We start from the raw sequence: 18,853 nt of genomic DNA on the forward strand, positions 1-18,853 counted from the left end.
GTATAGGTAAGATCAGTAGTACTTGAAAACTAATTGAATATGGGAAGTAAAAGAGAGTAAAGAATTGAGGATAATTCCAAAGTTGTGAACCTGGATGACTAGAAGGATAGAAGTGGTTTTGACAGAAATGTGGAATTTAATTAGTGTTATTTTATAGGAAAAAGCAAGTTACATTTTAGACACAGTAAGTTTTAAATATCTGTGATATTGTGGTAAGAACAATATCTATTCTATGTAGGCTAAGCTATATTTTTCTCCTTAAAAAACAATTCTCAAGACCTAATTGGTTCAGGATACTAGGATTTTTACTGGATATAGTGTCTTGGGGGACTACGAATGAAAGACCAGCTCAGGAGTTAGGACTTGCCACTGTGGCAAATATGGAGGCTGAGAAACTGTATCCACATGAACTAAAGATGTATCTCAGCTGAATTCCTTTCCATGCTACTATGTAATCCTTTGTGGAGATGGTTGTTGAATGTTAGCTGGTTTATGAGTGTTTCATTTCATTCTGATTGGAATTTCAGTTCTGCAGGAACTACCAGACTGGCTTGACTCATGCCCGGTTCAGAAATACATAAAAGTAGAGATAGTCAGTAGACACAGAGACATAAGACTAGATTTCAGGAAAGAAATGAGAACCAAGACATGCAGGTAAGGAATTCATTTACATCAATTAACAAACATTTATCAAGATAGAGGTTGAATTCCAGAGAGCTGATGAAATTAACAAGAAAATGTAAAAAAGAGGTAAGACAGAGCAGATCATGGATAGTGACATTTCAAAGGATCAGATAGATCAAAGAGAGCAATTTCACTAAAACCTAAAAGCCAGAAGGGGTTAGCAGCATCAAATGTGAGGAAAAAGCATCAAGGACAAGGAAGGGGAATGGAGAGCAGTGTAAAATACTACAAATTGGACAAAAGGGGGAAAGAAAAAAAAACATTTATCAAGTACCTATCATGTACCAAGCATTTTATAAATATCATTACATTCTTACTTCAGTCCTAAGACGAAGGCGCTATTATCTCCATTTTACAGTGGAGATTTGAAATTGAAACAGACAGCAGTTAAGTGATTTGCCACCCGCTATCCGAGGCCCTTTGAATTCAGGTCTTCTTGATTCCAAATCCAACAGTATCCTAATCCTCTGCAGCATCCCCTGCTTCTAGATAGAGGATAAAGGTTGAGAAAAGGTCATTGGATTTATTAATTAAAAGGTCTTAGGGAACGTGGAAGGGAGTAGTTTCAGTCTAGGGAAGAAGCCAGATTGCAAGCAATTGAGGGGTGGAAGGTGGGAAAGAAAAGGCAAGAATGAAGGGGGTGGAGTAACAGAGTCAGGGTTCTAATAATTTGGTTGTGAAAGGGAGAAGAGGAAAGTGGCAGTAGATAAAAAGAGACTTGGGGGGAAGAGGACCGTAAACAACAGAGTCCAACCTCTTTTTTCAGAAGACGAGGCTGAGGCAGATTTACCTCTTTGCTTCCTTATGCAGAATGAGGCACACACTTTTGGGTGTGGCCCGGGTGGGATTTAGTTTCCATTGATTAAGCACATTTGTTTTAAAGAGTTTTGCTTTTCTCTTCCCGAAGGAGGAAGTGGGAGTAAATAAATACTTATTTTAAATAACAAAAGTTTTAAAAAGCAGAGGCTTAGGGAAAGTGACTCGCCCAAAACATACAAAGCAAATTGGCTAAGAACCTGGGTTTTCCCGACTGGCTCCAGGGACCTTGCCTCTCAAAACAACGTCATTCCACCCCAAGGATGAATCAAAGACAACCCCGCACCCCGAAAAAAAGCCGAGAAGAGCAGCGAATTAAGTCCTCTGAGCCGGGTCCACGTTCTGGCATCTCCACAATTGTCAAGGCTACGCTCCGGCCCGCCCAGCACCAGCAATCGGGGGTGGGGGTGGGGGGGTGGAGGGATGCTGACCCCGCCTATCTCCGCCCTCACTTCCCCGCCATCCATTCAGGAGTCACCTAGGGCTAGAGCCCGCCCCCTGGTTCTCTCACCCCGGGGCACCAGTTCTATTCTCAGTCCCCAGAACCCGGTAGGCTAACCCCAATGGACTCTGGCTCAGGAGGGACAGGTTGGATGGTCGTGGGTAGCCGCGACGAGAACTTGCAGAAAGGGCGACAAAGAGCATTCTCGGAGCTTGTGGTTCGGGTGCGGAACTTTGTTAAGCTCATGATCATACCTTGATTTCGTGCCCACTCGGGCACAGCGGCTAAGTGCTTTGTCCTCATCGGTTTGTAGTGGCCACTTAGTAACAATGTGCAAATCGCTTTTTCATCTATAAAACGAGGACAATAATTGCCTCCAAAGTATAAACGTGAGCTAAGTTGTGAGGTGTAATTCAATAAAAAAAAATTGGAGTCCGGAAGCAAGACCGTACTTTTTGGGTTTCCCACCTGGTTCTATTCTTCTGTTCTGTTTCTTGCCGTCTCTTCCCTTTCCTTCCCCTACCCCGGGAAGTAAACAAGTCCTACAACCAGCAGCATAAGGGTTTGGCCTCTCACCGGAAGTGCTGTAGTCCCGGGGATTCTGACGAGAGCACAGGGCGGAAGAGGGCGGAGAAGGCCGCCCGAGTTTATAAGAATCCTTCCCACAATCCTCTCTTCCTCTTCGCCATCTTCCTGCCCCTAGCAGCCATGAAGTAAGTAAAGATTCTTGCTTCCCAATCCACGTCCATCCTCCGCCCGGAGGCCGCCGTTCTCGCCGTTATGGTGCCTCCTTGCCATGGACGCCCTCCATGACTGACTTTGCCGGTTTTCGTTTCAGGGTCGAACTGTGCAGCTTCAGCGGGTACAAAATCTACCCGGGTCACGGGAGACGCTACGCCCGCACTGACGGGAAGGTAAGACGCCTTCTCGCCGCGCCTGGGCCCTGGGAACGTGAAGGAGCCTGTAGAGGAGGAGGTGGCCGGGGCAGACCGCGAGCTCCAGGCCTGTCTTGCAGAGAAGCTGCCACCATCTCCCGTTTACTCGTAGCGACCGCAAACCGGGTCACCTTATAGTCCGTTTTGCTTCTCAATTAACTACTTATTTTTTCCCTGACCTCAATTTAAAGGTTAAAGCAAAACCTTCGTAAAACAAATTTCCCACATTGCCTGACTCCAATATCAGCCTGGATGGTGTAGTCCACTGGAATAATGGCTGGTCGAGACATTGATTGGAGGGCCCAAGTTCTGGTTTTGCCTACTTCATTCAAAATTGGTTCATACAGGTTTTCCTAGGTTTCTCTGAATCCCATCTCTCATCCCCTTATGACACAATGTAATATTTCTTTACCTTCATGTACCATAATTTAGTTATTTTCCCAATAGATAAGTTGGCATTTACGCTTAAGTTTTAAATCCTTTTCCATTACAAAAAGAATTATTGTAAACTTTTTTGTGCATATGTGTTCCAGTCATGGTTAAGAAACTTTCATCCTTTAGCCTTGCTTCTGGTAGTTTATGATGGCCTTCTAGCTTTCCATAAGTTGAAGTTGTTATCCCTCTTACTGGTCATTTACCTAGCAGGACAACAAATAGCTGGATCTTTTGAGATTTCTTGTGTTTAGATAACCTGTTAAAATTTTCTACCGTAGGTTTTCCAGTTCTTGAATGCAAAATGTGAGTCTGCGTTCCTTTCAAAGAGGAACCCTCGGCAGATCAATTGGACTGTCCTTTATAGAAGAAAGCACAAGAAGGGACAGTCGGTTAGTAAAATGTATTTGGTGTCCTGAAGGGTTTTGGTGGGCATTTTTTCATCCTTAACCTGTAGTGGGAAACACTTTGTCCACCAAAGTATTTAACGTTAGATGGACAAGTTTTAGCTAACTTGTAGAGGATGCTTAAAGGTTAAGCAACTTTACTCTGGCATGGTTAGAATGTGCATCATAAGCAGGACTTGATTCTAGGGTCATCCAGTGGACCATAACTTGCCTTTCATGGCAGCCAGGAAAACACCTTGCCCAAACTTCCAAGTGAAGGGTCATGTAGCCAGACACATTAAAATGTAAAATGGTTTTTATGGTGGAACTAGAACAGATCAATAAATTGCTAGAGCATTTTTTTTAAAAAAGTGAGCTTTAAAGAACTTAATTTGTGTCATGTTTTATTTTCCTTTGCAATCGAGTAATGATTTTTAACAAAGTTTAAGAAAAATTTTCAGGTGATAACTGGATTTTATTTAGTATGGGGTCCATTGAATATTGTAATTGGAGGTTATTAATGCATTGATTTAATTCTAAAATACTTCAAGGGATAGTTTTGAGAACTATAGTTAGAATCTCACAGGAACCGAAGGTAATTAAATTATATAAGAATGAAACATAAGTCTTTTTGCTTGTTTTTAGATATAAAAATGAAATGAGTAGGTACTTTGAAAGTTTGAGGCTAAAATTAGGAAACAAGATGCAAAGACAGGACAGAGGTAAAGAATCAAGCCTTTTTATAGCTGTCCTATTTGAAATAAAACTTTAGTAGTCTAATGGTTTTACATTTACATGCCACTTTCTGTATAGCTAAGTAAAATATTGGACCATAGAACATAGGTCACTGTCTTATTTTACAGATGAAACAACTGAGGCCTAGGAGTACTGTGACTTACCCAAGTTCACAGTTGGCAGCTTAGGGGAAAAGCTAGACATAATCCAGGCTTTCTGGTTCCGATGTTTTTGATATACTTCAAATTTATTAACTAATCCAAGTAGGTGACACAGCGGATTGAGCTAATTCTTCTGTGTCAGATCCTTCATAGCTGTGTAATCCTGCAAGTCACAGCAGACAGTTTCCTTACCTGTAAAATGAGGATAATAGCTCTTACTTGACAGTTGTGAAAACAAATGAGATGATATTTGTGAAGTAACTAGCATAGGGCTTAGCACATAGTGGGCACTTAATGCTTATTCCCTCCTTTTCCCCCCATTATCTGATTTCAGACAGATCAAATACATCAGTTCTATGCAGATTTAAGGCAGCAAGTATTTATTAGAGCCAGTCACTGTACTAAACTGTCACGATGGACAAAGATTAAAATACCTCTGCTCTGAAGGAATTTATTTCTAGCATTAGGAAAACATGTTCTAGTATAAATACAAGGATTTGGGGCAAGAAAAGGCCTAGCCATTGAGGCCTTATTTAAGAAGTGGAAGGAACTGAGATTTGAAGTAAGCCAGGCCTTCTGATATGCTGAATTCGGGAAGGCATGTGTGCTAGACATGGAGGTTCATCATGTATAAAGAATAGGAAATAGACCAATTGGGTGGAATGTAGAGTACTTTGCCAAGTGAAGAAGAGGCTTTGACCCTTGTTGAATAGGAAGATTGGTGGTGCCTTTGACTAGGAGCATTGTCAGGTATCTTGTATATATTTCACTTTTTTCCACTTTGGTTTTTTGGTATTGGATAGATCCACATTTCCTGTTGCTTGTTCCTGTGAAAGGCAGGTACTAGGTAAAATTAAAACTGGATTTTTAGGTTTTCTAACTTAAGTAAAAATGACCAGAGTAGGGAAATGAAAGGACAATTAACAAAGAATGTTTGAAATGGAATTGTTATGAATACAAGAATTATTTTGGCTCCTTGCCTTTGAAACAATAAAATGGGCACATTTTCCAAGTATTTATTACTAAGTCAATGTTGCTAATTCTTCTATGGTTAAACTGTTTACACTCCCCAGTTAATTAAATCCTGTTAATTTTCTTCAGGAAGAGATTCAAAAGAAAAGAACTCGAAGAGCTGTTAAATTCCAGAGGGCCATCACTGGGGCTTCTTTAGCCGATATAATGGCCAAGAGGAACCAGAAACCTGAAGTTCGAAAGGCTCAACGCGAACAAGCTATCAGGTAAGAAATAATTTATTAGTTTTTAGGTTTGTAGTTTGTGTTAATAGTCACACATCCTCAGTTTTTCCTGTTTACATGTATAGAATGTCAGAAGCTTATACCTAAAAAGTTGATTTACAAGGGGGTAGCTGGATGGCAGTTGGCTCAGTGGATTGAGAGCCAGGCAAATCCTAGGTTCAAATCTGGCCTCAGACACTTCCTAGCTGTGTGACCCTGGGCAAGTCACTTAACCCCCATTGCCTAGCCCTTACCACTATTCTGCCTTAGAACCTACACGTAGTATTGATTCCAAGTTGGAAGATAAAGGTTTAAAAAAAAAAAGTTGATTTACAAGCATTATGGCCATAATATGGTCTATGAATATATACTGTCTAAAATAGAATACATATTGGAAATATTATTTTCCTAGTATCACAAACTTGTTATGTATGGTATGATGAATAATAACTAAGCAGTTTGGAAAATATTTTGCTTCTCTTAACCTTGATTAGTGATAAGTGGCATTGAAACTGAGCTTGTATAAAATTGATGGTTAATGTCACTTTAGGGTTTGGATACTCTGTTGATTGGGAGTTTTACTAACAATTCTTTCTGTGCTCTGAGAACACAGGAATGTTCTCAAATTCATGTTGGAAATGTAATATTCTTGAGTGGGTGGGTGGGTGGTTATGAATGGAATTTTCTGTTTTTTTTCCTGACACTTGCAAGGTTCAATGGCAATCAACTTTGTATTTCTGCTTAAGATACATTTTTTTACTTTCCAGGGCTGCCAAGGAAGCAAAAAAGGCTAAGCAAGCAACCAAGAAGACAGCTGCATCTGCTGCTAAGGTAAATCATTATCATACTCTGGTTCCTGAAGTAAATTTACTTCAAATACTAAGTCACTACAATATGGAGAAAAGTTCAGGCAGAAGCTAGTTGGCTTCTGTAGTTAGGACTATTGAAGATGGTGGTGGTTTCAGGTAAATGGAGTTGCTTCCCATTGTGACATTTGCACATTAGGGGTACATATATAAGATCATCTCTAGCTAAGTCAGTCACACATAAGCAGCTTCTTTTTTTCCCCAAGTTTAAGTTAGAGAGATGCCAATCTGCATTAGATAAAGCAGTTGGCCTAGAGCAGTGCTGGCAAATGTTTTTGAAATTGCCTATCCAACCATCCCACCACCACCACCACCACCACCACCACCACCTCAATTACAGAGCAGAGGAAGTACTTGTGCTGACATTTGGCCCCCAGGCTGGGCATGTGAAAAATTGTCCTCAGGTCCTGTGGAGAGGGAGTGCACCATTCCTACTAGAACACCTGAGCACCTGTGCCATGACTTTGCCAATAGCCTAGAGCAGGGGTTTGCAATTCCCTGGCAGAGCCCCAGGATGTGCCCCAGGGGGCCCTTCAGCCCCCCACCCTGCCCCATATCCCAGCATCCTCTGCCTCCATCCTCCTTCCACAGGCCTTTATGGCTCTCACGCCCAAAAGGTTGCCGACCATTGCCCTAGAGTCAGGAAGACTATAAAGAATCCTAAGCCAAGTATACACTAATAATAGCTAGAAAGGGGTTAAAGAGATAGAAATAGAGTTTTGCTCAATTATATTTTTGTGCCTGATTTGAGATGATAAATTATTAACGATGTATAGGAAAATTGGAATCATATCATTAATTTGTCTCTTTATAGGCTCCTACGAAGGCAGCGCCTAAACAAAAGATTGTGAAGCCTGTGAAAGTTTCTGCACCCAGAGTTGGTGGAAAACGTTAATTGTCTTCTAAATTGGATTAATTAAAATAAAATTTAAAGTAACTCTTGACTTTTGAGTGCTTTGTGAATTTTACTTCTTAAGAATTAAAATTTGATTTGATATTAATGATTGCTTAAGAAGCATGCTTTTGGTTTTATTTTTGCTGAAGTCATGCTTCTCTTCCTATTTCAATCTCTTATCTACATTGGTTAAAGGATGAAATTGCCCTTATATCGAGAATGTTTTTGAGAAGGTTTATTACTTGCTTACTCTTATCAACTTGGGATTTCCAGAATGATTTTCACATATATTAAAGGCTGTGATGACATATAATTAGGTCATTTTGCTCAGATTTCATACAAATTGCTATTATGTTTGACACATTTGTCAATGTTTAAAATGTTTACTATCTTTTTTACATTGTCTACATTTCACCATGAACACTTCCCCTCCTCCCATTGAGCCATTCCTTTTTTTTTTTAAGACTTGGAGGGGGGGGGTGGGGAGTAAAGGAAGGTACTCTGGAGTCAAGTTTATTCTTTATATGTTCAGTTTTTATTGTTTTGTAGAAGTTCTGCATTTATAGATCTTAATTTTTAATTTTAGGATTTTTATGGCATTACATGGCTATAACACAATGGGATAAAGTATTGTTTGTGATTCTGTCAAAGAAACTTTCTGTTTGTTTAGATCAACATCAATCAACTTAACTTTTAAACTACTCACTTTCACTGAGGCCCTGGGGCATACAAAGGAAATGAACAGTCTTGTCTTCCTGTTCACATAATAAACATGCCATCAACATCTGGGAGTGTATGAAAAGGCCCCATGAAAGAAATAGCAGTTTTTGCTTTAGGAAAACTTGACTGTTTTAAGGCAGTCATGCACTGTAGGCTTTATACATAAACATAGAGAAAGGCCATGCAGTGGGCTATGTGAAAACTGGACAGCAGAGACCAATTTGGCTTCTTTTAAAATGTGAACTAGTCCAGAGTTTCTAGGACTTAGTCCTAGGTCACACCAAGCATCACCTCTTTTTCAGTCTTAAGCAGATTAATTTCCAGACCTAGGTCTGTGTCCTGATTGGGGGGGTAGAGAATATATATGAATTGTAGTCAACCTATTTATTCTATTTGGATCAATCAAACATTTTAATTGAAGGCCTACTATGTGCCAAGCACTACATTAAGCCACTGGGATACAAAAAGGCAAAAGAGTCCCTCCCCATAAGGAGTTTACCACCTCTAATAAGAGACAAGCAATTTATGCACAGGCTAAAAGAAGGCACTAGAATTAAAGAGGCATTAAGTTCCTGTAAAAGATAGGATTTTAGTTGGAATTTAAAGAAAGCCAGCAGGTAAAGTTGAGAATGTTCCACACCTTAGGGTCAGAGATAAAGATAATGTCCAGTTTGGTCAGCAGGAGTTACTGGATTGGAAGAATATGTATCCGGAGCAATTTAAGACTGTAAAAGCTGGAGGGGACTGGAAATGATCAGGAGTCATTAGGGGTTTATTGAGGTAGGGCAGATATAGGGGTGTGACTGTAGACATTTGCTTTGGGAAGATCATTTTGGTGGCTGAATCAGGAGGGTGGATTAGAAAAGGAGAGACAAGAAGCCGGCAGACCCACCAGTAGGCTACTGCAATAATACAGGAATGATTAGGTGAGGTGATGAGGGCCTGCACTAGAGTGGTAGCCTTAAAGGTTTTGGCAACATTAGCTACGGGGGTGAGTGGGGAATCCAAGACAGACTTCTAGGTTGTGAGCCTGAGGGACTGGGATGATGGTGTTGCCTTTTATAGTAATAGGTAAGATGGAGAGGGAGAGATCTATTTTGGACACATTAAGTTTTAAGATATCTACTGGATACAGTTAGGGATTCAAGTTCAGCAGAGATACTGGGGCAGGAAAAGTAGACTTGAAAATAATCAAATGTTGATTAAATTTATGGGAGTTGATGAGATTGCCAAATAAAATAGTATAGAGGGGGAATATCCAAAACAACCCCGAGGGACACCTTGGAGGAGGATCTAATAAAGCCAGATAGGAGGAAGAATCAGGAGAGTTAACTCCCCAAAACCTTGAGAAGAAAGTGTAAAGAGGTTATCTTTGTCAAAGGCTACAGAGAAGTCAAGGAGAATGAGGATCGAGAAAAGGCCATTGGATTTGGCAATTAGAACTTTGGAAGGAAATTATAAGGTTGAAAACTGGACTATAAAGAGTTAAAGAGAGTAAGAGGATAAAGTTGAGGCACCTATTTTTCAAAGGGTTTAGCTACATGGGGCAGAAGAGAAATAGGATGTTAGATATGGGGGATGAGGGGGATAAGTGATGAACATGGGGATGATGGTGGGAAATGAGCTAATAGGGAGCAATTAAAAGTAATAGAATGGAGATGATGGAGGGGGCAATCTATCTGAGGGGATAGTATGGAATGAGATTACCTTGGTAAGGTGACTTTATGTGTAAAATAGGGTTGAAAGGAGAAAGTGGTAGAAGGCTTTTGAGTGATAGTTTTTTTTTTCAAGTGCTTTATTCTGCTACAGAACAGTCAAAATGGAGATTGTAAAACTTTGTGGTTAGTTTAAATTATATACTCTGTAGATACTATAACCAATTTAAAAGTTACACAGACAGCAATAGATGTCCATTAATTCTTTTGGATTGCTTAGACAATCCATCTGGATCACTGAAAACAAATCGGGGAAAACTGGAAAGTATTTCCTCTTGGGTGACTTTTTCTTTTTTTTTAAGTAATATTTACTGGTGAGCATACTGTACTCCAGGTCCATTATAGTTACTTTCTTCACTGGAGCTGTCATTATAAGCAGCAGGACCCTGAGGGCTATCAAACTCCTGAAGATCCAGGAAAAAAGAGGATTTATAGGCAAATAGCCTCAACTTTTTCTATAAAATATGAAGCAAGGACCTCAGCTAAAAATACAAGGGAGAAGGAGCTATGACATTTTTGAGGAGGGATGAAAAGGTTTGGAAGAACCATTGTGGAGGGTGGGGATAGTAAGTTCATAAGGGAGGTCTAGTAGTATCACCTAGCAGCAGTGAGGGCCCAGCTGAGGTTAAGTAACATAGATTTGTAGTGGACCTAGTCAGAAAGACTGTGATTTCCTCAACCTTCATTAAGCAGGATGTTTTAAGAGCAAAGATGGCAAATTGAGTGATCTAAGGTGGAGGTTTGGCAGGACTCAACTGGTGAAAAAAGGCATAGGGATATGAAGAGACAGTGTAGTGTTGAATTTTACCAAAGGGTCAAGATCAGGAAGAGGAGAGTGGCTACTATAGGGAAGATAACCTGGGAAAGAATTGAAAAGGGTCAAGGGACTAGAGGGAAGGTTTGGATGAAGACTTGGGTTTTGTAATGGAAAGCTGAAGGAGAGGGTGAATATCCAATCATAGGGATCAGATTTAGGGCCAAAAGGGTCTTCAAAGATATAGGAACTTGGTAAACTTGAAGCCTCTCCTGATTGGTGACTCACAAAGCATTATTTCAAGAGTGCCCCCAGCCATCTTCCTTCATTTGACTGCTTTCCATGTATCTACCTCTTCTAGACTCATAATAACCTGCCCTCTCCTTTCAACGTTGGAAACCATGATCAAATCAACTAATTTTTCCTAAATAGTGTCAATTTACACCCTATGGTCCTACCCTTCATCTCTAGAACTTTTTTTTTAAACCTTCCATCTTAGAATCAACACTATGTATTGGTTCCAAGGCAGAAGAGCAAAAAGGGCTAGGCAATGGGGGTTAAGTAACTTGCCCAGGGTCACATAGCAAGGAAGTATCTGAGGCCAGATTTGAACCTAGGATTCCCTGGCTCTCAATCTACTGCACCACCCATCTGCCCCCTCTATAACTTTTAATACCGAAGTGCTCCTCCCTGGCCACAAATTAGCCAGTGGGTAGTCTTCTCCCATTATAATGTAAACTCAACAGCTGGTTGTCATTTTAGTTGTGCCCTACTCTTTGTGACCCCATTTGGGCTTTTCTTGGCAAAAATGAGTGGTTTGTCATTTCCTTCTCTAGCTCATTTTACAGATGAGGAAGCTGAGGCCAACAAGGTTAATGACTTGTCCAGGGTTGCACAGTTAAGGCCTGTCTGAGGTTGCATTTGAACTTGGGTTTTCCTTAGTCCAGATGCAGAGATCTATCCATTAGCTACCTAGTTGCCCTAACAGCTGATACTGTCCAGATTTTTTTAATGGGTATTTCAGCTTTTGGTACCTAGAAAGTGCCATTCAGATTAAGACCAGATTAAATTGTAATGAAAAGAGAGGGGGTTATTTATACTTCTTTCCTAGGACAAAAGAAACTAGGATAGGATTTTTTTAAGATTAGATTAGGCAGAAGTTGATTAAAGACTGGTAATGATGTGAAACTGAATTAAAGTGATTAAGATAATATTTACATAGGACCTATGTGTCCCTATGTATAACTCTGTTAAACACTTTATAAATATGAACTCATTTTATGCACATGCAGTGTTTTCTAGATTGGAAATTATTGGTAGGAAAGTAGCTCAGAGTAGAGGGTGAGCTAGTCTTACAAAGACCTGGCTTCATATTAGTTGACCTTGAGAACATCACCTAATTTCTCAGTGCCCAGATAACTCGGTAAGACAAGTTTCAGAACCTTTCTTCCTTTGGGTGGGTGGGACAGCCTAAGAGAACCATTCTGCAGACTTTCCTTATTAATGGTTCTCCCCACCAAGGAAATTACCGGTCTTCACCCCAAACAGCTGATGGAGTGAGGGAGGAATCTTGAGAATAAGGATAATTGTAAAACACTGCATGTGTGAGTGCTGGCACTTTGTGTAGAGGTCCTTAACTTTTTTTGTGTCATGGAGGCCTCTCACTAGTGAACTCCCTTTCAGAATGTTTTAAATGCATAAAATATGTAGGATTATAAAGGAAACCAATTATAGATATAAATATACATTTAAAAGACATGCATCTTATTGTTAACAGGGAAGAGGTGGGAGGCATAATCAGGGAGAGAAGGGCACAAATAAAAAAAATCAGACACAATCACAGACCAATGAGTCCTTTGTGTTTAGTTTCTTAGAGGGCCTGAGAATGGAGAAGAGGCAGAAAGGGAGAAGGTGTCATGAATACTGAGGTCCTTAGGAACTGACTTTGAATTCTGCTTCAGATATTTACCAATAGTGTAACTCTGGGCAAGAAGTTAGTTAAAAGACGGACTAAAAAGCATACATTATCTGATATGATTGGGAAAAAATGATTTTGAATTCAAGATCTAAAGTCTTCTTTCTTTAAAAATAGAGTTGTATTCTCATCTTTAGTTTTCCCTTACTCTACTCTACTCTTGAGAGCTGTCCCCATTAGAGTGCCCTTCCCTGGCCACAAACTAGCCAGTGCGTTGACTTCCCTCACCGGAATGGCGGATAGGGGGGCAGCGGGAAGACTGGTATGAATCATTTCCAAACAATTAAAAAAAAACAAATGCTTACCTAACTGTGTAACCCTAGGCATGTCACTCAACCCCGACTGCCTAGCCCTTACCTTTCTTCGGTTTTAGAAGTGATACTAAGACAGAAGGTGAGTTAAAAAAAATACTTTTAAAAAGTGTCAAGACTAATGAGCAAAACCAATCAATACACTGAAAAGATCTATCATTGTTCACCGAGAACCCTTCCACCTCAGAAAAGTAGGGGGAGGGAGAGGGAGGAGGGACATAAGGTTCCTCCTTAATTCTTTTATAAGTGGGCAAAAAGGTGATGGATAAAAAACAATCTACTTATCTGTTTTTTACCTCACGGTTCCTTAAAAACCGAGCGTTTCTAGCTACTCCCGGTACTAGAGAGCCCTCACTCACAGCTAAAGAACTGAAAATCAAGGGGACGTGCCAGGACTTAAGATGGCCAATTGAAAGCACTACCAGTCCTGGACTGCCCACTTCCAACATGGCGCCCATGCGCCTTGAAGTCTTATTTGTGCCTCTTCAGGTAGAGTACGCACCACCCGAGAGATAACGCCGTCCTCTTAGTCTACGTCACTTCCGGTGGTGCAGCAGCCATTTTGTCGGCCACAAGCGGATCCCGCGCGCTGGGGAAGTGCAGTTCCCCCTGGTTACAAACCCTCCGGTCACCGCCCCCCCCACCCCCATCCACCTCCCGCGGGCGCCGTCGGAGGGGCGACTGGGCAGGAAGAGTAGCCTTCCCTAGGGCCCGTGTATCCTCCAGCTGTCACAGGCCAGGGCCCGAGGCGCTGCGGCCAGGTGACCCGAGTTGTCCGGGATGTCGAGCGAGGAGAGCTACCGGGCCATCCTTCGCTACCTGACGAACGAGCGAGAGCCGTACGCGCCGGGCACCGAAGGCAACGCCAAACGCAAGATCCGCAAGGCGGCCGCCTGCTATGTGGTGCGCGGCGGGACCCTCTACTACCAGCGGCGGCAGCGCCATCGCCAGCGCTTTGCCGAGCTCGAGGTGGTGCTGCAGCCCGAGAGGCGTCGGGGACTCATCGAGGCGGCGCACCTGGGGCCAGACGGCACCCACCACACCCGGCACCAGACGTGGCACGACCTGTCCAAGAACTACTGGTGGCGAGGTGAGAACAGGGGGAGGGGGGAAGGGGAAGTAGAGAGAAAGGGGAGAAGGGGAAGGGAGATAGGTCCCTCCCCCGCGCCCGCGACTCCCGGAGCCTCGGGGTCCCCGAGGGCATCCCGGCCTGACAGAGCCCGGCCGATCAGCCAGCCGGCGGGTGGGGGACACGAAGCAAGCGGGCACATCCCACAGGAAGGAAGGAGGAGGGCGGGCTCTGGCCCGGGGTGGGGCCAAGGGGCTTCCCCCGAGATGCTGGGCCAGGGCGGCGGAGGGAGGGACCAGTGGAGGCTTATTCACTCCTCCGCCCCGCCCCCCCTCCGGATGGGAGGGAGGGAGGAGCCAAGGTTGAGGTGGAGCCGACGGAGCAGGCGCAAACCGGGCGTGGGGGTGGTGTGGGGGGGTGGTCTCAATTTGGGATCTTACCCTCTAGGTGGCTGTTGACAAAATCGTGAAAGTAGCTAGTGTGCTGCACTTGGAGTCTGGCTGGCCTCAGTTCGAATCCTGCCCTCCCAGCAATAATAACAACAGTAAAAAGCTAATAAACATCGTTATGTAGCGCTTACTATGTGTCAGGCACTGTGCTAAGCGCTTCACAATTATTTCTTTGTTTCATTCTTATAACAATCCTGTCATTTAGATGCTATTATTATCCCTATTTTACAAATGAGGAAACTAAGGCATAAAGAATGGCCTTGCATTGAGTCAAAGAGCCAGTGTCAGATACTGTATTGGAACTCATGTCTTCACAACATGTTCAAAGCTCTTTCTCCACATTGCTACTTAGCTGCCTTTTTAAAAAGTTTTTATTTTTAGATACAAACTTTCAGAATGTATCTTCCGGGTTCCCACAAAACTTTTTTTTTAATCTCTAGCCCTTTTACAAGCTAATAGTTCTTGTAGAGTAGGAAATTGCTTGAGCACATTGGTATACATATTGTATTTATAGTACAGAGAGGTGAGTTTTTGTAATTGTTTTTTAAAACTTTTTTATTACTCTGCTAGAGAAGCAGCTTGGTGTCTCAGTGGATAGGGTGCCAGGCCTGGAGTCATTGGTATGACCTGGGTTCAAATGTGATTTCCAACGATTCTTAGCTGTGTAATCCTGGGCAAGTAATTTAACTCCAAATGCCTGGACTTTACTGCTCCTCTGCCTTGGATCTGATCTTAAGAGAGAAGGTAAGGGTTTAAAAGAAAAAAGAATTACTGCTAGAAAGAGCTGACCAATTATTTGCCTCAGAACAGGACTCTCCATGAATCTTAAAAATATGCTGAACAGTGAATTGTTCAATAAGTATTAAAATGGTACTTTGTCCCAGTAGGCCCTTAAATGCTTGGAATTAACAATTTAGGTTTGAAATCAAAGAGGGCTTCAGAACTTGTTTTTCTTTTGGCTCCAGGGTAAGTCAGGCCCTGACTGCTGGGTGCTATTTTTCTACCTTTTTTATATGGTTAGTATAAAGTACAGATTGCATTTATAATTTCTCTTTGATATTTTTTCTTATTCGGTTTTTTCATGAAAATAAGTATCTCAGATTTGATTTACCAAAGAACCAGTATGGGGAGAGTGGGGAGGAATTGTGACCTAAATTTTTCATATACAGACAGCTAGCTAGGTTTGCAGTAGATAGACTGCTAGGTCTAGTGTCAGGAAGACCTGAGTTCAAAGGCAGACACTAGCTCTGGACACTAGCTAGCTCTGGACAAATCACTTATTCTTTGTCTTACTTTCCTCAGGGGTAAAATCTTAGATAATAATAGTATCTACCTGGAAGGGTTGTTGTGAGGTTCAAATGAGATATTTTTTAGTGTCTAGCACAGTGCTGGCACAGAGTAAGTGCTATAATAATAATTATTATTGGTTTAAAATTCAGTACCAAAATTTCACATAAATGTAAACAAAGATCAATTTGAAAACAAGATTTTAATTTTTTATGGTTCAGTGTAGGATTTTGAGTTGGAATTTTCTTGGCAGAGATACTGGAATGGTTTGCCATTTCCTTCTCTGGATCATTTTACAGATAAAGAAACTGAGGCAAACAGGATTAAGGTGACTTGCCAAGGGTCACACAGATATTAAGTCTCTGAGACCATTTTTTGAACTCTCATCTTCCTGACTCCAGGCTCAGCCTTCTATCCACTGTGCCCATCTAGCTGCCCCATAGGGTTCTAGATGCAGAATTCTAATATCAATTGAATTTTAAGGACTTTTAAAAAATTTTTACTGACCACTATTTAGTGTAGTAGAATATAGTATTCAACAAGTACTTATGCAGACAAAGACAAAAACCAAGCTCAAGGAGCTTGCTGGAGAAGCTATCAGTGAGGGTTTCAGTGCACAATGATGTTCTAAAACCAGAGCTCATTGGTTTATAGAATGATACAAGATAATATGTTACATGTAACTGTCATTTTGTTTATTTTTAGAGTGAAAGTGAAACAACTCAATTCGACAAGCATTTATTAAGCACTTTCTATGTGCAAAGCACTGTTTTAGGCTCAGAATAACAAGACATCATGTAAAACTACAATTTTTGTGGGTGGATATTTATTAATGATGACATTTTAAAACTTCTTTTGGGTTAATTCTGATTCATGAAATAGAAAAGGTTAAAATAAAACTGTCAGAATTACTAAAGCTTGTATTTTATCATCCTATTTATAATTTAGCATGAAATTCTAGTGACACTGATTTACCAATTTATTTTTATTTATTCAGCTCCTTCCTCCCTCCATACACCAAAAAAGGCATCATCTGGCAAAAAACATAGATTGTCTTTCATGTTTCCTTTTCTCAATTCATTCTTTAGAGATGAACATTCAGAAGTTATTCTTAGAATATCACATTTGTAGCTGTATATAATGTTCTCTTGGTTTTACTAATTTCAGTCTTCATTATCTTGTATAGTTCTTTTCGATTTTTTTTTAATTAATTTTCTCATCATTTCTTTCTGAACCTCAGTTAACCAAATTGAGCAATTTACCTTTAAGGTTGCTCCCAGATCTTAGTCTGTGGTCTTAAGATCCAAATTTGAGAGAATTCTCTTTAAAAACAGATTTAATCAGATCATAACATGTTACCATTAATGAGTTATGAAGCACTGTTTAATTTGGTTGTTGGAAAACATATACTTTAAATCAAATTAGAGGGGGCAGCTGGGTAGCTCAGTGGAGTGAGAGTCAGGCCTAGAGACAGGAGGTCCTGGGTTCAAACCCGGCCTCAGCCACTTCCCAGCTGTGTGACCCTGGGCAAGTCACTTGACCCCCATTGCCCACCCTTACCAATCTTCCACCTATGAGACAATACACCGAAGTACACGGGTTTAAAAAAAAAATTAAAAAAAAAAAAATACAAGTAAATCAAATTAGAAATGACTTATTCAGGAATTAAATAAATAAGGTCTTTTGTTATACAAGTACTAAGAATTTCTTCACTTTCAGATTGGCTCCTCCAGAGGAGGTGGGGCAGAGGAGTGAATAATCCTTAGTACTTGTATAACAAAAGACCTTATTTAGATCTGACTAATATATTAGTGATTTTACAAAGAATAGACTAAGATCTGGGAGCTACCAAAGGTAAATTGCTCAATTTGGTTAACTGAGGTTCAGAAAGATTAAATTACTTTCCTGAGATTATAGAGGTGAAAAGGAGCAGAGTTGGAATTTGATCCAAGAATTTCTGACTCCAGATTCATTACTGTTTCCTTTAGAGGTAATTTGGGCCAATCCTCACATTTTACAAGTATGGAAAGTTAGGTCCAAAGATACTGATTAAATGACTTATTCAAGTTGTCCTCAGAGCAATGAAAAGCTAAAATTCCAGCTCAAATCCCCTGACTCCAAATGCAGCACACTTTACCCCTAGAGTACTCCTAACAAGCAGTTTACATTGCTCAATTGGTCTGACTCCCCTACTCCGTAAACCTCCGAGACTCCCTATCACCACTAGGATCAAATCTAAAAATCCTTTGTTTTGAGTTCAAAACCTTTCATCATCTGCTTTCCCCAGCCCTGCTTTTCTAGTTTTCTTAGATATCACACCGGCTCCAGCATTTTCTCTAGCTGTTGCCCCTGCCTAGATTTTTCTCTCATCTCCATCTTCTGGCTTCTTGGTCTTCCTTCTAGTCCCAGCTAATATATCAACTTCCATAGGAAACCTTTCCTGATCTCCTTTAATTTTAGGGCTCTGTTGATTCTCTCCAGTTTATGCTGTATATTTATAGATGGTACATAATTGTTAGCATTTACTTACTATTCATTAGACTGTGAACTCCTTGAGAGCAGGAACTGTCTTCTACCTTTCTTTGGATCCCCAGAGCTTCTCCTGGTGCCTGGCAGATAGAAAGCACTTAATATATAATTGTTGACTGATTGACTTACAAAATAATTTGAATGTTCAGTATCCTTTATTAGCCAGGGGAAAAGATGGAATTCATTCAGTAAACATTTAGAAAATTTTGTTGAAACCCAGTCAATGCCCTCATAGTGATTATTATTGTCTTTTAGGGAAGATAAGATTTAAGCCTAGATAATGATAACACATAGCATTACACAAGTAGAGAGAGAGGAAAATGCTGTGTGAATCCAAAGGAAAGCATTCTTACCATTGAGAGTCCTTGTATTACTTTATCAAGTTCTGTTTTTTGAAGTTAGGGGTAGTTAGGGGGTGATTATGTATTCTTAGAGGCAGTAGCACAGTGGATAAAGC

At 40.9% G+C, this 18,853-nt stretch overlaps 2 protein-coding genes across 2 annotated transcripts in view; both read left to right on the forward strand.

Annotated features, from left to right (window-relative positions):
- Positions 1-2,375: 2,375 nt before the first annotated feature.
- RPL24 (ribosomal protein L24) lies at positions 2,376-7,636 on the forward strand. The gene is made up of 6 exons (XM_044666802.1): positions 2,376-2,655; positions 2,781-2,856; positions 3,591-3,701; positions 5,693-5,829; positions 6,594-6,657; positions 7,507-7,636. Exons 1-6 carry the CDS (start codon positions 2,651-2,653, stop codon positions 7,585-7,587), a joined length of 474 nt encoding a protein of 157 aa, XP_044522737.1. The 5' UTR covers positions 2,376-2,650; the 3' UTR covers positions 7,588-7,636.
- Positions 7,637-13,842: 6,206 nt separating this feature from the next.
- Positions 13,843-18,853, forward strand: part of ZBTB11 (zinc finger and BTB domain containing 11) — a 30,407-nt gene continuing 25,396 nt past the window's right edge. Inside the window, exon 1 of the mRNA XM_044666803.1 lies at positions 13,843-14,152. Coding sequence (XP_044522738.1) covers positions 13,843-14,152 — 310 coding nt within the window. The remainder of the gene's footprint in view (positions 14,153-18,853) is intronic.

This window comes from Gracilinanus agilis, chromosome 3 (assembly GCF_016433145.1).
Source record: "Gracilinanus agilis isolate LMUSP501 chromosome 3, AgileGrace, whole genome shotgun sequence".
NCBI classification, from domain to species: domain Eukaryota; kingdom Metazoa; phylum Chordata; class Mammalia; order Didelphimorphia; family Didelphidae; genus Gracilinanus; species Gracilinanus agilis.